Genomic DNA, 22,119 nt, shown 5'->3' on the forward strand with positions numbered 1-22,119 from the left:
CAAAACACAAGTCATTCCCAGTATTTCAAGCTACAGGCAGCAATTATAAATGAAAGGATTAAACACACACACACACACACACACACACACACACACACACACACACTTCTTCACTTCTTTCTCTACGGTATGCCTGGGAAGGTCCCTGAGCTCCCATGATACTTGGAAATAGATACTTGAGAACAATGTCTAGCTTTCTAGAAACTAGGAACGTCCAGCTAAGAAAGAAATTCCATCAATCTTGTTCATTTATTTTTTAAAGCTGGAGCATTTTTCTCCCAACCCTCCCTGTTCTTTTTGCCGCGGGACACCCGAGGTCGGGAGCCTTCCCAGCTCTTTCGTACGCTCCACGGTATTTATTCTGCCTCAGACGGATCCAAATGACCAGGTTATTATAAGAAACCTAGACATTAAAAAGACTTACTGTTGTGCCTAGCCCTTGCCAATTAGAAAGTTATTACATGTATATACATATATGTTAAATATCTTGTTTGCCTCTAATATGTACACTTTTAAAAGCATCTTAAGATCTGGGGAAAACTTGATTTCTCTTGTTTTATTTAGTGGCAAATGGCCAAAGAACCCAGCTCCTTAGTGCTCGGCACCACCCACCCCACAACTTCCCCTGCACACGGCAGGTGCCCCGGGACCTGCTGATGCATCCACCTCCCTCTGTCCTGTTCATCTAATCTGCCTTTCAATTTATTTATTTATTTTTGTTAATCATCACCTGAGGATATTTTTCCATTGATTTTTAGAGAGAGAAGAGGGGGTGGGGGGAGATAGAGAGAGAGAAACATTGATGTGAGAGAGATACACTGATTGGCTGCCTCCTGCATGAACCTGTAGCAGGGCCAGGAATCAAGCCTGCAACCTAGGTACATGCCCTTGACCGGAATCGAACCAGGACCCTTTAGTCCATGGGCCGATGCTCTATCCACTGAGCCAGACTGGCTGGAGCGCCTTTCAATTTCTTACCAGTACTATCTTAGCAGTAGTAATGGTCATACTTAGTGTTGGGATACTGTTATCTAATATTCGAATCACAGTCAAGCCATTATTTAAAATGCTATCACGAGATTACCCGATATGCAAAAGCACTGAGCTATCAATCAAATAAGTCAGCTAGAGTCTCCCTTGATGTGCCTTCCTAACCCTTCCTGACACTGTCATCTGCAAGCAGCTTCCCAGACAGGACCTCGGAGCAGCTACTGCAGAATCAGACAGTACAAACGCGCTCGCAGACAGAGTCCTGGGGGATTTTTAAAAATCTGGAAAAAGACTGAGATTCCCCCTACAATACGACAAAGCAATTCCATATGAATAAAAGGCTTACATCGGGTATGAAAACGAAACCAAAAACTCATAAAGAGAAATAGCAAGAAATTCTATTTACATAAAGACGAAAACCCGTGGTGTGAAAAACACCACAAAAGTTAAAACTGTAAACTTGGAAAAATATTTGTCACAAATATGACAGAAGTAACAACCATAATAATTTCAGCATGAGAAAATTTACCAAGGATAGAAATCGTTCAAAAAATACATAAATGACTGATAATTAAAAAATGTAACCATCACAGAAATGCAAAAACAACGGAGCTCTAATCTGGGGGCCATCAGAGTGAAATGGAAAACGAAGATGGACAATACCCAGTCCTGGCCAGGAGGTGGGAGGACAGGCACGCTCTAAGATGACGTTTTGGGGAATACAAAGAGATTCCGAACTTTGGGAGAACGATTGGCAATGGATCTGAAAAGCCATAAAAAGTGGGATTTCCTTCAATGCGGCATTCCCAAGTCTAGACACTCAGCCTAACGAAATCACCATACAAAGTCGGAAACATACATGTGCAAAAGATACTCTTTAAAGCGTTGGTTAGAATATTGAAGAACTGGAAACAAAAATCTCAATGGTAACAACCAATCATTTCAAGTGATTATGGTACCTCCCCTCCATTCAATGGAATAGGATGCAGTTTATATTTAGATAACAATGGGGAAATCTGAGTTATTTCCCAAGTTCACATTCTTTTCAAATACTTACACACATTTTTTTCATTTAGTATGAATTTGCTTATAGAACTTCCAAAGTCATGTAGAGGGCTTATCGTTATTTCATATTGCCCAGGATTAAGAGGTGGGATTTTAGTACTTGTTTTCCCCAATTGATAACAAGAAGAATGGGACCTGCAATATAAGAAATCAAATTTTAATCAGCAGATAAAATTAATAGAACAAGTTCCATTAAACCTTGATTAACACAAAATGCACTGGAAAATAGTTTATGCTCTTTTGTACACAAAAACACGACAGGTTACACTGCATTTTAAGAATGCTACAAGAGAGTATAATGGTAAGTGCATCAATATGGGCGTAAGAAAAATCACCAGATTGTAGCAGAAAGTTGAGGAAGCATGGATGATTTCTTCAAGAACCAGGACTGCAGCATGCTCTTCAAACCCGACCCCAGTTCCCTCTCCAGCCTTACCTTCCACTGCACACACCCTCCTCCCTAAAAACTCCTCTCTTCTAACAGACACTGACCACAGAAAGGAAACTGGCTACTTGTCACCCCTAAAAACACACCCTCGATTTGTCTGCTCCTCTGTCTTGGCTCCTGATTCACTGACCAAACTTTCTGGGCAACTCTGCCTTCAAAATGCTTCTACTTCCCACTCATTACCTCTCTGACAGAAGCGACCGTCTCCTCTGTGGCTCCATGGCCCTTTGTATCTTTACGAAACACGTTTCCATTCTTTTACCGTTATTCATATGTATTTCTAACTTCCCATGAAAAATGTTAACGCAAGCAAAGGGACTCTTGGTGGCGTCCACACCCCTGCCTGCACCCCAGTACCTAACAGGGGCCTGTTCACATCATTCACTCAGGCCTGAGGACTTCAAACGCTGGGCTCCCTCCTCTCAGCTCATGGTGAGGCTTCTTTTGGTGCCAGCAGCACACAGCTAACACAGGGAAGGGGCACGAGAAGTAAACAAACAGGCCCAAGTGAAGCCATGTTAGACTCAGCGCCTGCTACCCGCTACCTTGCTACTCTGCTACCTGCTCCCTGCTCCCTGCTACCCTACTACCCACCACCCTGCTACCTGCTCCCTGCTCCCCTGCTACCTGCTACCCTGCTACCTGCCAGCCTGCTACCCGCTACCCTGCTACCTGCTCCCCTGCTACCTGCTACCCTGCTACCTGCCAGCCTGCTACCCGCTACCCTGCTACCTGCTACCCTGCTACCCTGCTACCTGCTACCCTGCTACCTGCTACCTGCTACCCGCTACCCGCTACCCTGCTACCTGCTACCCGCTACCCTGCTACCCGCTACCCTGCTACCTGCTACCCGCTACCCTGCTACCTGCTACCCGCTACCCTGCTACCTGCTACCCTGCTACCCTGCTACCTGCCAGCCTGCTACCTGCCACCAGGCACAAAACTTGGCTAAGCAGTCATGAGATAAGATTGATATCAATAGCTTACTCATACCACAAAGGTTTATTCATACCAGAAAAGAAAAACAAACCACACAATATACCGTGTAAAGGTTAAAGTTAACCCCAATGTGCTTTTTCCACTCTCTTTCCCCACACCGGCTATTTTCCATAGAAAGTACACCACCACCAGCTCCACCTCTGGAGACAGGCCTCCCTGCCTCTCAGGTCAGGAGAGGCGCTGCGCTGCTGGGAGGAGGCACTCGGCCTCACCGCTTCCCTAGTGCACTCCCTGCACTGAACTGAACCTCGGGGCTGGAACTCTCTCCTGTGCGGAGCCCAGAACCCTCTGGGCTCGGGGCATCAAAACCACCCGAGTCCTCAGAATCGTGCTGTCATCCGTGCACGCACTGAGCCCGATCCTCCTTCCACCTGGAATGGCCTTTTGTCCTTCTCTGCTGAGAAAACGGAGTCTTCCTTCTCCCACCACGCTTCCTCCGAGCAGCGTCTCTGGAGCGGCCGCCACCCTCCTGGGCCGGTGCTCGCTGGCCCCCCACACACCCCGTCAGCACTGAGCCCACAGTCTGTCCCCCGCGAACCCCTGGGGGCGACACCGACTTCCTCTCCCTGTGGCCCGTGGCTCTTCCCCACACTCTGGAGGGCTCCCCTCTGCACTCGCCGTGGGACTGCACTTCCCCACTCCTCCAAGCAGGGCCTGCAGGGAACGCTCAGTGAAGTCACATGATCACTTCCCCTTCCTGGCGGAAGTGGGAAGCCCCTCCAGCTGTGCTCCCCGCTTCCGGGTCACCACAGCCCCTGGGCCTGGGCCTGGGCCTGAGCAGAGCTACCAGCGGACCCAAGACAGCACAGGGCACCGCGGCAAAGCATCCTTTATTTTCACAGCAGGAAGTAAAGAGATGAGAAGTGAGGGTTGTTTCTGCAACACAACCAAACTCATCCAAACTGATAAATTACCCCAGTTCTTGGGACAACACCCCCTCAATGCCCTCCAAATGAGAAAAAAACCCGAGTGTCTGTAAATACACATTGACGTCCATTTACATGAGGACTGCCCGTCAGCCAACGGGGACTTGGAGCTGCTCAGTGGGATCCTCTGGAATCACTGAGACCACAGATGGGGAGCACCCTGCCCAAGGGCCATATGAGTCCCCGGAAACCATTGGGCCTGGCCCTGCCAAGGCATTAGGGACGAGTTAGTTAAATGTTTGACTGAATATTGCATGCCAATTTTTAATTTGATAATTTTGCATGCCCCACAAATGGTGTTATAAATATCTAAATAGCCCTTATCGGGAAAAAGGTTCCCCACCCCCCGATTTAGACAATCCCATGGGATGGGGGAGGCGCATGTTGTGGCTCGCAGGCAGCCCAAAGGCCTCAGCCCGGCCTTCGGAGCGTCTAGCCCTCTCCAGCTTACCTGAGAGGGTCAGGAGGTGTGACAAAACCTGCCACCTGCCTCCTAAGGTTTACTTCCCCCTTTTTCCTTATTGACATGAACCCGCTGTGTATCTGGGCACACTGCCACCCGGCTGGGGGAAAGCAGGGCCCAGCCTTGTGCCTGTCGGCTTAGCCGTCTGCCCGGGTTCTGCCCGTGGGACATAGCGCAGGTGTGAGTGGCACTTCTCGGAAGTGTCCCTAAGGAAGAGCATCCTCTTCTCCTCCCGCTTTACGGGATGCAGACATGACAGCCGCTCCTCAGGCCTCATCCTGAACCACGTGACCACATGCCGAGGACGGCGGAGCAGTGGGGACAGAGGAACCCGGGGCTCTCGTGGCCACAAACAGCCGGTCAGCCCTGAACTCGCACTCCAGACCTTGCACGTGAGGGCAAAGGACCAGCTGGTAAGCCACCATTACTGACGTTTTCTGTTAGGCACAGCCCAAACTTCAGCCTAACGCAGTGGTTCCCAACCGTTGTTTGGTCACGCCCCACCTAAGCACCTCTAAGATCCTGATGCCCCTCCCCCCGTGACACATAATTCTTATTATTCAAAAAGTGAACACCTATTCATGTGGAGGAAGCCTAAAAGGCTATTAGCTTGGTCTAAACAAGCTTCCAAAGAACATGGCGTCCATAAAGAGAAAAACGAAAGGAAGAAAGGATAGTTGAAGTACTGAGGAAGAAATCACTAAGAAACTCTTAAAAAAAAATAATATGAAGTCATATGAAAAAATAGAAAATAAAGTTTCAAAACATATAAAGACCTGAAATGCATAAATGCCACAATATATATTTATATACTGTATAGGAGGCCCCTAAGACCATAAGCAATGCAACAAATTAACTGTTAATCACTCATGCTCTAATCGCCCCCCCCTTAAAAATCAAATTGCCCCCCTGTGGGGCGTGTGCCCCATGTTGGGAACCACTGGCCTCACCGATATAGGCAGACGCTGGCCTGGGACAGACCAGCGAACCTTCCCCGGAGAGATCAGCACCCACCACCCACCCACAGGCCCGGTGTGCCACCTATTCCCGACGGATGAAAGAGTCAGCATTTGTAGGACACAGAGAGCTCAGATTTCAAATTTCCTTCATAAAATGTACAGAACAAAAGCGTTATGCTCTAAAATTAAAGAGAGAACCTTTACTTTTAGGCGGGAGCTGCCAATGAACCGAAGCATTTCCATTACCCGTTTTGGATGCAAACGTCGTAAAGAGCACCGCGGCCCGCTCCCGAGGGCGCTCTCCAAGAGCAGTCCCACGCTTGCAAGTCGCTGGTTACACACTTCACGTCACGGGGGCCGCCTGGAGACGAGAAACCACACACACACACCGTGCTGAAAGATGGAGCTGCTCTGCAAAGAGCAAGCCAAGCTGCGTTCAATAAGTACAAGCATGTGTGTCTGCAGCGGGCCCACGCTCTGTGCTGAGATGAGCCTGCGGGCCCAGGAGGGGGCTGGTTTTATATTTCTTTTTGTAGCTCCGGCTTAAAAAAGCTCCAGAGTAGCCTGATGAAAGTGGGCCGACCGCTAACCACTCAGGGGGTAGGCTTCCATCAAAAATTCCACTTCCAGGCAACGAAGACAAAAACAGGAGCGCCCGTGTGGACTCCGTGGTGGGACCCAGCGGGGGCCTAGGAGAATTTTTATCTCCAAGAGCCTCATTTACTAAAAAAAAAGGAAAAAATAACTCTAGGTAAGAGCTATGTCTTTCCCACAAACAGGGCTCTAGACACTCCCAGCCACTCCTGCCTCGCTGCTGGCTACCAGACTGCCACCTACATAGAAACCCCGTAACCAACCTCCAGATTTTTATGCAGCATATTAAATTTATACGGTAATGAGCTCACACAAGTGTCTGAGAAATATATAGTTCACGTGGGCCTGAACAACTGCAAAGTAGCCATCAGGAAGATCACAATCTAACAGTGCTCACTGCATCTATAAAATAACATGACGTCACGGAACGTGTCAGCGCCATGCAATGGAAGACTGTCATTCTAAGAGGAAACTGCGAAGAAAGGAGGGCACAAAAGGAGGGAAAGAGAAAGGATGAAAGGGGGAAAAAGGAAAGGAGAGAGGGAGGGGGATGGGGGAGGGAGAGGGAACAGCAATTAAAGTATAAAAGAGGTATTCTACCTCAGACTCTCTGTATCAGCCATTTTCAACCTTTTTCATCTCATGGCACACATACGCTAATTACTAAAATTCTGGGGCACACCAAAAAATATATTTTTTGCCAATAGGACAAAAAAATAGGTATAATTTTAATTAATTCACACCTAATGACTCGTGTGTTGGCTGTTGTCATTTTCTTAGTTGACAATCTAAGGGAAAAAAGGTCAGTGCCCCTGACTAAATAGTCACATTTTAAAAATTAAGACTATACTTTCAGGGATCATTTCTATAGTTCATATTTTAAAAATTCTTGCGGCACCCCAGCTGGAAAAAAATCCCTGTTCTATATAAGTGCCTATGAAAAAGTCTTTTTCTCTAGTATTTACATAGAGTCGGCATGATATTTACTACAGCACTAAATCATAAAGCTGTTTGTATAAAAGAAAACAAAAACATTATAAGCGCTCACATTTGAAATTATCAGTAGTTATAATGAAGTTATTTAATCGTGATCTTGGGGAAATGGAAATAACATCCACACTAAACCCAGGGGCAGAGGGGTAATGTTTTATAGAAATAAATTAGGTGACATCTAAACAAACATTCTTAAGGTAGTTAAATAAAACGAAAACAAGTAGCATGTTAAAGAGAGATACAGTATTCGATTTCATTTATAGGACATTCTGAAAGGCACTGGAGAGAGAGAAGCCGGTCAGTGTGGCTGGAGGGCGGACGGGAGCGGCTGGCCCAGAGGAGCCTGGGAAAGTTCTGGAGAGACTGTTCTGCACCTTGTGCTGGTGGCCACATAACCGTATGCATTTGTCAAAATTCACAGAACTTGATCCCAAAAGGGTGAATTTTACTGAATGTAACTTATACCTGAGCTTTTAAAATGGGGAAAGAATACTTAGATCTATATTTAAGGGCTTTTTAAAAAGAAACCAAACGTATGTAGAAAGAAGATGACAAAGAAACGGATTTTAACCACCCAAGCCCTAAAGGTTTCAATGAAGACACAAGACCACAGTCAGTTCGCTCTGTGACTCGAAGGCACTTACCTTTTTTCTGGCTATTTACTTGATTCATTAAATACAGAAGGATAAACGTGGACAGGAACCACCGGAAATGTGCCGTCATCCTCATCCCTTCGCTGGCCGCCATCCGGGTGGGTCGTCCTAAACACGAGGCCATGCCCATCCTCCGTCCAGCGTGGTCGGCCCTGGACGGGGAGGAGAATGTCACACGGCGCTCCAGCGGCTCCCCACACCGGCCTCGCGCTGGGCATGCGCACGCTGGCACGGGAAGCGGACACGGACAGCTCCTGAAACCCGGCACGGAAATGGCCCGGGAGACACCGGGCCCCGCCGGCTGGGCTTTAGGAGACATTAGCGATCGGACACAGCTGTTGCTGCAGATCCATTAGAGCAGCGGTTCCCAGCCTTCCTAATGCCGCGGCCCTTTAATACAGTTCCTCATGTGGTGGTGACCCCCAGGTTCATTGTGACAAATTGAACATAATTAAAGCATAGTGATTCATCACAAAAATAATATGTAATGATATATGTGTTTTCCGATGGTCTTAGGCGACCCCTGTGAAAGGGTCATTCGACCCCCAAAGGGGTCGCGACCCACAGGTTGAGAGCCGCTGCATTAAAGGGTCACTCTTCAAATGACGGCCTTCAAGTTCAAGACTACGGCCGAGCACGCTGCTCTCCACTCTGATGCTACCGGAGTACAGAACAGCCGGGCATGAAACTGAATCTCTGACAAACCATTTTAAGTGATCCATGGAATGACATTTCAAATTAATTCATTTACATTCTCCTTTATAGTCACTTGTTTTTGACAATATCAGTTTTCCACGGACTGTGGTTTACAGTTTCTATTTCATATACATTTAAGTAGTTTAAAAAGTAAAGAAAAAAATGGGAGAAGATAGGGGGTTTGCAGATGTGACAAAAATACTGATAATGGAACGTAAGCACATCGCGCTTGAAAATTTGCTGCTTGAAAACAGTGACTGCCCTGGTGGGCGGCAGGGAGGGGCCAGGGCAGCAGCCCGAGGGCCAGGTCCTCCTCCCGGCACCGGGCACATCACCAAACTAGACAAGGCCACTGCCCTCAAGGACCTCAGACTCCAGTTCGGAAAGACACACACCTGAACAAATAAGAGCTTTACCATCCTGCTCTGCTCTTTGAAAACTAGCGTAGGTCAATGTGTGCGCGAGCGTGAGTGAGATCTGACTGATCGCAGGTGCCCTGACAATCAGGGGACAGAGCATCGGCAAGTACCAGGTCCCTAAGACAAGGACAAGCTTCCCAGGAAGAGGGGCCGAGAGCAGGGAGACGCAAAGAGACGTGGGCTGGTCATGGCCAAGGGAAGGGTATGGGGTTTAACGGGGTTGAGAGAAGTCACCGAGTGCTTTAATCAGGGGAGACCCTGATCTGAGAATATTCCTCCAGCTGCTGCGTGGAGCACAGACTCGGGGGGTGGGGGAGCAGAGGCAGGGGAACCGGAGTCCAGCTGAGCATGTCAGAGGCGAGGGCCAGGGTTCTGAGTGGAGGGGCATCAGGTGCTGAGGGATGGAGGGTCTCACCGACACACTACAGGGAGGACAGTGTGCAGCTTACAACACGGATAAAAAATAAAAAAGAAATAAACAAAAAACACAAACAGATGCGGTCTGAACCTCAGCTTCGCCACCTACTGTGTGATCTCGACCTCTCTGGGCCTCAGTTTCCTCATCTGTGAAGTGGGCTGATAACTGTATTTTCCCCATGAGTCTGTTGTGAGGATTAAATGAGAAAATATCTAAAATGCACTTGGAAGAGTGCCAAGCAGATAGTAGGTCCTATAAGCGCCTTCTGTGTGTTGTGGGAGGTACAGGGAGGCCCCCATAAGAAGTGACGGTGGAGGTGGGTGCCATGTGAACCCTCTCGGGGTGCACGAAGGAGGAGGCAGTGACGTCTGGGGCTGAACTGAAGGGATTTGAAGGTCTGTTCACAGAAGTCCACTCTGATGTGCTCCCACTCCCCACACCACAGCGGCATTCCCCCTACAGACACAAAGAACAGCCGAGGACCCAGAGCAGCTAACAAAGTCACGGGCGCCAAAGAGGGAAGCTGCCCACATCGGACGCTGAGGCAGTCCTCAGGGTACACGTTCCCGTCCACTCTCGTGGAATGAAGACTGCCAGCCGACACGTCCTCCAACGTACGGAAAACTCCTTGTTAGACCTAATGTCGCCTCACTTTTATACTGGCACAGACCGCCGAGGATCCCAAAACATACAGGGGTGGGCAAGGCAGGTTTACAGAAGACGAATACAAATAAACACTGTAAAAATTAATTAATGACAATACAAGAATATAAACTGTGTCACATCCTCACAACTATACACCACCTACTTTCGCCCCACCCTGTATAGGTAAAGCAGACGACATTAAAGAGAAATTAAGGATAAACTGAACAATGAAAAGGCAAATAAAAATTACCCCCAGAGAAAGCTGGGAGAACGTGGAAAAACTAAAAGGAAAAAGACGACAGACCGCCACCTCTAAACAGCATTCTCACAGCAAACATGGCCCAGCCATAAAAACAAGAGTCTTGCCCTGGCCTGTCTGACTCAGTGACAGTGCTGGCCCACCGACGGAAGGGTCCACCGATGGAAGGGTCCCGGGTTTGAGTCCAGACAAGGGCACGTACTTCGGTTGCAGGCTCAATCCCTGGCCCTGGTCTGGGTGCGAGTGAGAGGCAGCCACTCGATGTCTCTCTCTCTCACATCAATGTTTCTCTCTCTTAGTCTCTCCCTCTCCCTTCCACTCTCTTTAAAAATCAATGGAAAAAATATCCTCAGGTGAGAATTAACAAAAAAAAAACAACGCAAAAAACTAAGAGCCTTTGCCTGGGGCCCCGGGCGCAGGACGCACTGTGCGGTGATGTTTTACTGAGTCGTGCGCTTGAAACCTGTGCGGTTTTGCAAACCAATGTCACTCCAGTAAATTCAATAAAAAAGAAATGCAAAGAATAAACTGTCTTCTGCACAGGGAGACTTCAGAAAGTTCAAAAAAAAAAAAAAAAGAGGATGCAATGAAAAAGGAGTAATCAGAAATAAAAATAGCTCTTACAAGTTGAAGACATTGCTTAATATTAAAATTTTTTCAAAGACAGATAAAAACATTGAGCAATCTTTCGGAGGAAACAAAACAAAAGACAGAAATAGAAAATGTCACAGGAGATAGATACAGGGACTTGATAAAGGAAAGGAAATCCAACATCTAAATCACCAGAGCCTGACAGGAGAATCCGGAGCCTGATAGGAGAATCCGGAGCCTGATAGGAGAATCCAGAGCCTGATAGGAGAATCCAGAGCCTGACAGGAGAATCCGGAGCCTGATAGGAGAATCCGGAGCCTGACAGGAGAATCCGGAGCCTGACAGGAGAATCCGGAGCCTGACAGGAGAATCCGGAGCCTGATAGGAGAATCCGGAGCCTGATAGGAGAATCCAGAGCCTGATAGGAGAATCCAGAGCCTGACAGGAGAATCCGGAGCCTGATAGGAGAATCCGGAGCCTGATAGGAGAATCCAGAGCCTGATAGGAGAATCCAGAGCCTGATAGGAGAATCCAGAGCAGTCGTGGGCAAACTACGGCCCGCGGGCCGGATCCGGCCCGTTTGAAATGAATAAAACTAAAAAAAAAAAGACCGTACCCTTTTATGTAATGATGTTTACTTTGAATTTATATTAGTTCACACAAACACTCCATCCATGCTTTTGTTCCGGCCCTCCGGTCCAGTTTAAGAACCCATTGTGGCCCTCGAGTCAAAAAGTTTGCCCACCCCTGATCCAGAGCCTGATAGGAGAATCCAGAGCCTGACAGGAGAATCCGGAGCCTGATAGGAGAATCCAGAGCCTGACAGGAGAATCCAGAGCCTGATAGGAGAATCCGGAGCCTGACAGGAGAATCCGGAGCCTGACAGGAGAATCCGGAGCCTGACAGGAGAATCCGGAGCCTGATAGGAGAATCCGGAGCCTGATAGGAGAATCCAGAGCCTGATAGGAGAATCCAGAGCCTGATAGGAGAATCCAGAGCCTGATAGGAGAATCCGGAGCCTGACAGGAGAATCCGGAGCCTGACAGGAGAATCCAGAGCCTGATAGGAGAATCCGGAGCCTGATAGGAGAATCCAGAGCCTGATAGGAGAATCCAGAGCAGTCGTGGGCAAACTACGGCCCGCGGGCCGGATCCGGCCCGTTTGAAATGAATAAAACTAAAAAAAAAAAGACCGTACCCTTTTATGTAATGATGTTTACTTTGAATTTATATTAGTTCACACAAACACTCCATCCATGCTTTTGTTCCGGCCCTCCGGTCCAGTTTAAGAACCCATTGTGGCCCTCGAGTCAAAAAGTTTGCCCACCCCTGATCCAGAGCCTGATAGGAGAATCCAGAGCCTGACAGGAGAATCCAGAGCCTGAGAGAAGAATCCAGAAAACATTCTCCTTAGTGCAGTGGTTCTCAACCTTCTGGCCCTTTAAATACAGTTCCTCATGTTGTGACCCAACCATAACATTATTTTCGTTGCTACTTCATAACTGTAATGTTGCTACTGTTATGAATCGTAATGTAAATATCTGATATGCAGGATGGTTTTAGGCGACCCCTGTGAAAGGGTCGTTCGCCCGCCAAAGGGGTCGCGACCCACAGGTTGAGAACCGCTGCCTTAGAGGAAGGACACGGACAGGCCCGCGTGGCTGCTGAGCGCTGTTCAAAACCGAGGACGGGTCCCCAACAGCTTAAACAACCAGAACCCAAACATACACGAGGCCGACCACACGCGGGTACAGTGTCCAATGATTCTCAGGATGAACCACTTTCTAGTCGTCCAGTGTCATCAAAATGACTTATCAGAATGGAAATGTACTCACGGAACGTCTAAAATGCAAGTTGCTAATGTAATAGAATTACATGGTCTGTATGGTAATAACTGAATGAAGGAGACAAAAATAACCACACACCATATTCACTGGCTGGCTGAGCATGACCTTGAAGTGAGACAGCCCCTCACTACAAATTCCCAGTCGTCCTAAAAAAAAAGGGTGTCCCACGAAGTGGCAAGGGCAGGGGGTGGAGGCACTGAGGCCCGCCCAGGCCAGGCACTGCGGACTCAGATGTCACCCTGGTTCCATCACTAACCGGCTCCATCACTAACTAGCGGTGAGACTGAGGGCAAATCCCCTAACCTCCCGCCGCGGCCTCAGGCAGGGCAGCAGAGGCCAGCTCTGCTCAGGCCACACGGGAGACTTCCAAAGGGAGGCTGCAGCGTTGCACTCCTGCTGGGCCACACGCGGGCGGACACACGCCTGGCACAGGCCGGCGCCACCAGAGCGACTGATCAGACCACGCCGGGGAGGTCAGGGGGCATCAGGATGGGGCTCTAGGGAACAGAAGCATCGAGGGCGGTGCCCCCGACGCCCGCGTAACTGCAAACAGGCAGGACGATGAGCACTTTCCTTTGTCACCCCCCCAACAGAGAACATCCTGAGCCAGTCATTGAGGCAGCGGTCGCCAGCCGTGGTCCGGGAGCACTGCGGGCAGCGAGGTCCGAAGCTTGGCGGCCGCTGATGTGGGCGATGCGGTACTATGTCTGTAACAGATCGCGTTTCTCTACCGGGCAAAACTTCCAAACAGACTTATCTGAGGCTGATCAACAGGTGGACAGAGCCTTCAGGTGTCTTTCCAGGAAAAGGACCCGTGAACTTGTCTGCTCCCTTCTGGTCACGACACGGTCAGAATTTGCAGAGGAGAACAAGTTTTTACAGAATTCCAGGAGCTAATCTTCAAAATTAGGATAGCCGTCTCTTGCTGTACCAGCAGGCGAACAATGCAAATGCCTACAGAGCAGGGAAGGGACCGAACTGCACAGGCAGGTGCACACCCAGCTGCCCGCCGAGTCTCTGAAGGTGGCAGCCGCCGGCCAGGAACCCATTCTCTGGAAAGGCTACTACAGGATGTGATTCACCCCCGACAATGAGGTAGAAAACAAAAATGAGAAATGGGCCCTGGCTGATCTGGCTCAGTGAAGAGAGCAGTGGTTCTCAACCTTCTGGCCCTTTAAATACAGTTCCTCATGTTGTGACCCAACCATAACATTATTTTCGTTGCTACTTCATAACTGTCATGTTGCTACTGTTATGAATCGTAATGTAAATATCTGAAATGCAGGATGGTCTTAGGCGACCCCTGTGAAAGGGTCGTTCGACCGCCAAAGGGGTCGCGACCCACAGGTTGAGAACCGCTGGAAGAGCATCGGCCCGGGTTCAATTCCGGTCAAGGGCACATACCTCGGTTGCAGGCTCGATTTTTGGCCCTGGTTGGGGCGTGTGCAGGAGGCAACCAACTGATGTGTCTCTCACATCGATGTTTCTCTCTGTTGCTCCCCTCTTCCACTCTCTCTAAAAATCAATGGAAAAATATCCTCGGGTGAGGAGGATTAACCAAAAAAATAAAGGAGAAATGATCCATGAAACTGGAGTTTTCACCCTGAGAAGTGGCCCTGTAGCCCTGTGTCTCCCTTCCCCACCCCCAATCTCATTCCAGATACTAAACCTGATACTGTTCCCAAGCTGCGGGATTCCTTCATGACTCCGTTTTCGCACACATTTTGCCTTCTGATTAGAATTCCCTCTCCACTCCTTTCTGCCACCGTCCTCAATTCACCTGGGGACCCCCAGGCAGGAGGTGGGAGAGCTCACACCTGTGCCAGGCGTTCGGCATTCCCCAGGAGGCCAGCTGCCCCTTCCTCTGCTTCCACACTTCACACCCCACTGCGGGGGCTCCACCAACTGGGGCCAGGAGCCAGACTCATCCATCTGCGCTTCTGTAAGCAGTTTCGCTAGAACGCAGCCACGCCCATGGTTTGTGCAAGGCCCCCGGCTACTTGACACCGCAGCGTTAGGGTTGAGTGGCTTCTACAAAGACTGCAAGGCCTGCAAAGTCAAAAACATGTACTACCCGCTCCTCACCCTCAGTGTACTGGCCCTGCCCGGAGGCATCCCTTCCCGAGTTTGTAATCCTCCAACAGCCTGCCAGCTCCCTGGGGGGAGTTCACTGCTCAACGTCAGCCCCCGGGGTCCAAGCCCCAGCACCCGGCACTGAGCAGACATTGAAAATGCTAAGCTGGCAGATGGATGAGTGAATGCCAGACACAAAGGAATACATGTCCACACTCTAGGCTTTTGATTGTTGGGCTTCAGCTAACCCGACACTTGGAGCATAAGTCGGGGCTGTGGTTCCCGGACCCTGCACCAAGGCGCCCCCAGGCACAGAAGCAAATGAACGGGATATTACGGTATATTTTACATTTTCAAAGCAAAGAAAGTGATATCTGTTCAACACTGTCAGAACCATCAGCTCCAGACAGCTCAGTGTCCCTCCGAGGCCATGCTGCAGGCCTTTCGATGGCGTCATGTCTTTATGAAGGGGAGAGTCGCTGTGATAAAACACATGCACCATCCAGAACTCAATGCAGGAATGGGTATGAGCCCTGGCCAGGGAGCTCAGATGGTTAGAGGGTCATCCCAACACACCAAGGTTGCAGGCTGGTCAGGGCACTTCTAAGAATCAACCAATGAATGCATAAAAAAGTGGAACGACAAATCTCTCTCTCTCACAACCCTCTCTCTCTAAAATCAATACATAAAAAATTTAAAAAAAGAGAAATGAAAATGAGGGTGGAGGTGTCCAGTCTGGTGCCAAAGTTTGGGAAGCTATGCAGTCCCTAACAGGTTCATATGTGTGGCTGTTTACGAATGAAAGAAAAATATTTCCCCCTTAAATTGATATGCATTGTTTTTTTAAACTGCTATGACTGTGTCAGGTTATACATAGTTAGTAAGCTGTGTGGCCCTAACTACTTCATAAAAGGACCCGTATCAGCGGTTCTCAACCTGTGGGTCGCGACCCCTTTGGGGGTCGAACGACCCTTTCAGAGGGGTCGCCTAAGACCATCGGAAAACACATATATAATTACATAATTGTTTTTGTGATGAATCACTATGCTTTAATTATGTTCAATTTGTAACAATGAAACTGGGGGTCACCACAACATGAGGAACTGTATTAAAGGGTCTCCGCATGCCCTGACTGGTTTGGCTCAGTGGATGGAGCATCCGTCTGCGGACTCAAGGGTCCCAGGTTCGATTCCAGTCAAGGGCATGTACCTTGGTTGCGGGCACATCCCCAGTAGGAGGTGTGCAGGAGGCAGCTGATGGATGTTTCTCTCTCATCGATGTTTCTAACTCTCTATCCCTCTCCCTTCCTCTCTGTAAAAAATCAATAAAATATATTTTAAATAAATAAATAAATAAAGGGTCGCGGCATTAGGAAGGTTGAGAACCACTGCGTTAGGTATTGCTTTTGACCTGGGGGCACCGTGAAAACGTTACTGCAACGCTAAGGGCCTGAGAACCCAGGAAGTGTGGGAATCCCAGCCGGACAGCTCAGCGGCTCACGGTTCCCATGGTCTGTGTCCGTGTGCACTGCGTGCAGGCGGGTAACTGAACCTGAACTCTGCTCTGTGAGAAGAATACCTCTTAGTGAATTCTGCCGAAAGCACCGCAGTTACTTCTGGGTCTGCAATTCAGATAGAACGTTCCTGTCGTTTTTACAGTTTCCTGCATTTCCCGGGAACTTTTTACCCTGCCGTCCAGACTTGTGATTCTCAGGGCCCTTACACCAGTTTGGCCGTCTTCACCCCAGGGAGGACTTCCCTGTCTATCCGAGAGCCAGCTCATGATCAGCCTCACACATCAAAACACAGGAGCACATCACTGTGGGCGCATCCCAGGCCCCCACTCTCCACACCTCAGCTCCTGCTCCGCCTGCAGACAGGGCCCTTCCTGTGACCACCACCCCCTCGCTCCACACCACAGAGGGCCAACTGCAGCTCCCCTAACGCTCCACACTGCTGCTGGTCTCGGGGCTCCCCTCAAACCAGGGCATCTAAGGAACTCCTCTGGGGATGTCCCCCACACTCCATCCTCCCCACCCTCAGGGGCCACCGGAAGCTCTATCAACTGGAGAAAGTGACCGGCAGGCGCAGCCTTCCATAAAGGTTAATAAATGCCCAGCACACAAATGCACTTGTTTGTCCCTCTATCACAATGATGAAATGCTCTATTATTACAGTAAAGCAGCGGTTCTCAACCTGTGGGTCGTGACCCCTTTGGCGGTCGAACGACCCTTTCACAGGGGTTGCCTAAGACCATCCTGCATTTCAGATATTTACATTATGATTCATAACAGTAGCAACATTACAGTTGTGAAGCAGCAACGAAAATAATGTTATGGTTGGGTCACAACATGAGGAACTGTATTTAAAGGGCCAGAAGGTTGAGAACCACTGCAGTAAAGGAACAACCTAAAGAACACTCCTTCTTGTTCAAAAACATCCACAAGATCTTTAAAATGCAGAAAGCATGGCCAAAGCTGACCTTCAGAGAGATTCAGGGGCGCTCTGTCCCCCAGCACCTGCTTCCTCACAATCTCACCAAGACCAAGGAATATCTTTTTTTAAAAATGTTTTTATTGATTTTTAGAGAGAGAGAAAGGAATAGAAAGATAGCAACATCTATGATGAAAGAGGAACATCATCGATTGGCTGCCTCCTGCACACCCCCTACGGCGGCTCCAGCCTGCAACCTGGACAGGTGCCCTGACCGGGAATCGAACCACGACCTCCTGGTTCCTGGGTGGACGCTCACCCACTGAGCCACACAGGCTGGGCAGGAATATCTTTTGTCTTAAATATTAATCTTTTCCAACTGTTTGGCTATAAATGCATTTCCTGGATTGTGTGGTCAAAATGCCCTTTTCAGATGGTTACTGGTAATTTGCAATGTTTTAGTTATAAACTGCTTATTCTACCTTTTGCCTGTTTTTCTCATCATTAGGTATTAATCTCTTCCTCACTGCTTGGTAAGAAAGAAATATCCCAAGATGCACATTAACTGTTATACACGCTGTAAATCTAGTGCCCAGTTTGCTTTCCCACTTTCCAATGAGGTTTCTGTTTGACTTTCATTAAGTCAGATTTCTCAATTTTGTCCTTTATGGGTTCTGAACAAAACTTCCCTCTCATGCCAAGATTATATAAATTGTCACCTATACCATCTTCAAATACACTGTGGCTTTTGCTATGTTAAGCCTTAAGCTGTAATCCACATGAAATTAATTTTGGTGAACAGTATGAGTCAGGACTCATCCCCACCAAATGGTTAGCGCTTATCCCAACACCTTTCATTAAACAACCCATCCCTCCCCTCTCTGACCCGAGAGGTCCTCAGGGTGCCACTCCTTGCCAAGCCCTTGGTGGGCCCCTGGCCCACTGCCCCTCCACCCCACCGTCCCTCACTGCACAGCATCATCTGTCCTCGGGGCTGTAAGCACCACTCCTGGCTAATGACTTCCAAATCGATGTGCCCTGCACTGGCCTCCTTCCAGTTCCGGATGAATCGTCTAGAGGGCAATTTCTTGCCTATCCACACCAATCCACTCAGATGGGGTCCTTCGGGAATGACAACACTTTGATACTACATATCACTTGGATATTTCAGAGATTACTCAAAAACCCCACATGCACAAAATGAATCTCACTTTCCCTTCCAAAGTGGCTCTCGTGCGCCCCGGTCCCTTCATGGCACCAAGCAAGAGTCACTCTTGATTCCTCCTCCTTCCTCAGCCCTTCCACCGACTCACCAGATTTACCCCCAACACAGGCCTGGATTCTTCCCCTCCCCTCTACCTCAAACACCACTCCCAGGGCTCTGGCTCAGGGCATCCAAATCACTACTTACTCGTCCCATGGCCTCCAGCAAGGGCCTGGACAATCCATCTTCCACAGTGACTGGCCCGGCTTTAAATCTCACCTTTATTTTTAACCCTCTTTTTTTTTTTTTTTTTTTTTACAAGTGATTTTTAAAAAAATATATATTACTGATTTTTTACAGAGAGGAAGGGTCTTCATTGGTTCAAACTCCAGGCTAAACGCCAGAAGGCTGCGCCTGACTGGGAGCAGGACAAACTCAAACCTGGACTCCACAGTCTGCTCTCCTCTTACCACTCCCGGGGCAGACCGTGGCCACAAGCTCTCTCAATGCCCCCACTGCACTTCGTCTAACTTCCACGTGGGCCTTTGTCAGATGCCACCAGGTATGCCAGAGATTCTTCTTTCCCTTCCCTGACCCCTTCCCCCATCAGCTATGACCTCCCTACGGGCAGGGAGATCACACTTGCATCTAAGGGGGCTTTACATGTGCTACATATTCATTTACTAAGTCTTAGTGGCTTGAACAGATCCATCCCAATGGAGTCTTTGGCAAGGACTTCAAATACTTTGATGACACCCAATGGTTGCTTTATATTCCAGGGAGAAAGCTGAATGGTATGTTTTTGAATGCACTGGTTTGCCACGAAGTTCCTAGGTACTATTTCTCAGATATCATGCATTGTTTATGTTTATTACGAGCAGGCACGGCTTTATGCTCTTTACGTGCAATATTAAGTTTAATCCTATAACAACCTTATGAGGTCAGTTTATTCTCCCCTTTTTATAACAAGGGAAATGGAGCACCGACAGGTTTTGACTCTCGCTTGCAAGCACTCAGCGAGTCAGGGGCAGAGCTTGGATTTCAATCCAGGTCTGAACTATAAATCTCACCCCTAGACCATGACACTACACTGGAAAATGTGGAGCAAAACTCACTGAACCGGAGTGGGAGTGCTGGGCTCCAGTCCCTAGTCCGTCCGTGACTAAGTGGCAGGTATGTGACCTGAGACAAATCCCCTAACAGCTCTGACATTACACAGCTACGACCCAGGGCCTGCTTTCCCTACATTAAATGTCATAAAGAATTTATAGCTGCATTATTCTTAGATGTCACACCTGGCTTGTCTCCTCTGCGAACTAGAAGATGGAGAATGCGATCAGGCATGCCGATCACCCCCGCACCCTCAGCTTAATGCTGCTCTTGGGGGAGAGACTACCTGCTTTACCAAGCATCTCCATTTGTCACATCATGACAAAGGCCCGGCAGCTCAGGGAACAAAGAAAACCGGCAGCCACCACCTTACCGCTCTCCTTCCAACTCTAAGTGTGCTTTTAATTGCTTAGCTCTTATGGCAGCAGGTGCAAGCTCACACTTACTGGAGGGCCGGCCCATCGGCCGAGGAAGGTGGTCAGAGGAAATGCCAGGAGGAGGGGAGTGGGGGCAGTGAGCTGCTCGCTGCTGGGCGCCTCCTGTGAGAGCCCGAGCCCGGGGTAGTCAGCACCTTCAGGGCTTTCCAAGGGGGCCAGAAATGCAGGTTTGTTGTTGTTTCTTAATGTGAGATCTCCTTATTTGTAAATGCTGGCAACTAATTCCAATTTTTTTCAAAAACCTTGCACGGGCCAAACAAAACACACGCACAGGCCAAACACAGTTCTTAGGGCGCCAGTTAACAACCTGTTTCAAAATGTATTGGCATTAAAAACTTCTGGTCTTGCTGCTGAAATAACCTGAAGATATAAACTGTTTGAAGACGTTCATGTCGGCGCACAGGTTTTTGACATATATGTGCCTGAATGCTTTCTTGACACTCTTTGGGGTCTGAATCTGAAGGCTCTCCTCCCCAAAAGAACTCGAATAGTCTTTCTCTTTCTCTATGGCAGCGGTTCTCAACCTGTGGGTTGCGACCCCTTTGGCGGTCGAACGACCCTTTCACAGGGGTCGCCTAAGACCATCCTGCATATCAGATATTTCCATGATGACTAATAACAGTAGCAACATGACAGTTATGAAGTAGCAACAAAAATAATGTTATGGTTGGGTCACAACATGAGGAACTGCGTTTAAAGGGCCAGAAGGTTGAGAACCACTGCTCTATGGTATTGTTGAATCCCAAATCTCGAAATCCTAAGCATCATTTTAGAATACAAATGCTTCTCTCTCAAAAACGAAAACACACCAAAAAACCTGAAACTTACGTTTTCTTGAGTCTTCTACATAAGGGTGGAAGGCAGAATGAAAAACACAACAGATCCTGAAGTAACTGGCATTGGGCAAAACTAACTTAGCAAAGAGACACTCTCAAGAAAGCAGATTCCACAGGCCAGTGACATGTGAGCCAGATGTGGATCCTGGATTCAATGACAGGACGCACGTGAGAGGGGCCCCGGGGTGGGGTGCCTAGCCCCACCGCACCCCCTTATCTGATGAGGCTGCTGCACTGGGAAAGCAGGGGTCAGAAACACACAGGAGGTGTCTTGGTTTGAACAAGATCTTACTGAAAAATATTTATGTGCAAGATGAAGAAATACAGAATTGTAAAAAAAGAGTACGGGGGGGGGGGGTGTCCTTTCACTAGGTGACCAACGGTGCTGATTAACGGATGCCGTCCACATGGACAAGGCTGCAGGCAGATGTGACAGAGTTCCTGACACTGTGACTAATGAACTGGATGGAGATACAGGTATCATATTAATCAAATCTACAGGTTAAAACATGGGCAAAATAGCAAACATATTGGATGAAATAATGAGGATTCCAATGAATTTATCCAACGAACTACCCCTAGTCCAGTAAGGTTAATTTAGCACAGGCAATTTCAGATGATGATGACGGCAACAATAACAGGCGGAAACCAAACACTCACAGGCTGGAGCAGATCTGATTTAGCAGCAACACGTAGAAAAAACATAAAAGGCTGGTCAGCGAAATGGACCCATAAGGCAAAGTCACTGCCAAAATAAGAAAGAGAGGGGCGTGTTTTGTCGCCTCGCTCCGTCACAAAGCGTGTCGAAAACCCTGCCCTCCAGTGATGTTAAAATTGGGGGAGGCATTTTTAGCCTGAAAAATTCCCAAGTTGATAACACAACATGAAGGCAGTGTTATTATGAAGCAGAAGCTATTATTATTGCCTTTGTTACTGCCCAAATTATTACAAGTTCCCACCCCAATACAGATCTTATTCTAAGTGTTCTTATCCCCTCCCTCCATCGGTGCAGCCAACTCCCTACTTTACCCCCAGCCTTACTGGGGTGGAACTGACAAAAAGG

At 48.5% G+C, this 22,119-nt stretch overlaps 1 protein-coding gene and 1 pseudogene across 1 annotated transcript in view; one reads left to right on the forward strand and one right to left on the reverse strand.

Moving 5' to 3' along the window:
* LIFR (LIF receptor subunit alpha) overlaps positions 1-22,119 on the reverse strand; it is a 69,492-nt gene that overhangs the window by 36,918 nt on the left and 10,455 nt on the right. The window contains exons 2-4 of the mRNA XM_036308241.1: positions 8,082-8,242; positions 6,097-6,211; positions 2,048-2,190 (exon numbers count right to left, since the gene is read on the reverse strand). Coding sequence (XP_036164134.1) covers positions 2,048-2,190; positions 6,097-6,211; positions 8,082-8,220 — 397 coding nt within the window. The 5' untranslated portion in view covers positions 8,221-8,242. The remainder of the gene's footprint in view (positions 1-2,047; positions 2,191-6,096; positions 6,212-8,081; positions 8,243-22,119) is intronic.
* LOC118657265 lies at positions 7,285-7,365 on the forward strand (annotated as a pseudogene).

Source organism: Myotis myotis, unplaced genomic scaffold (genome assembly GCF_014108235.1).
Source record: "Myotis myotis isolate mMyoMyo1 unplaced genomic scaffold, mMyoMyo1.p scaffold_m19_p_5, whole genome shotgun sequence".
Lineage (NCBI taxonomy): Eukaryota > Metazoa > Chordata > Mammalia > Chiroptera > Vespertilionidae > Myotis > Myotis myotis.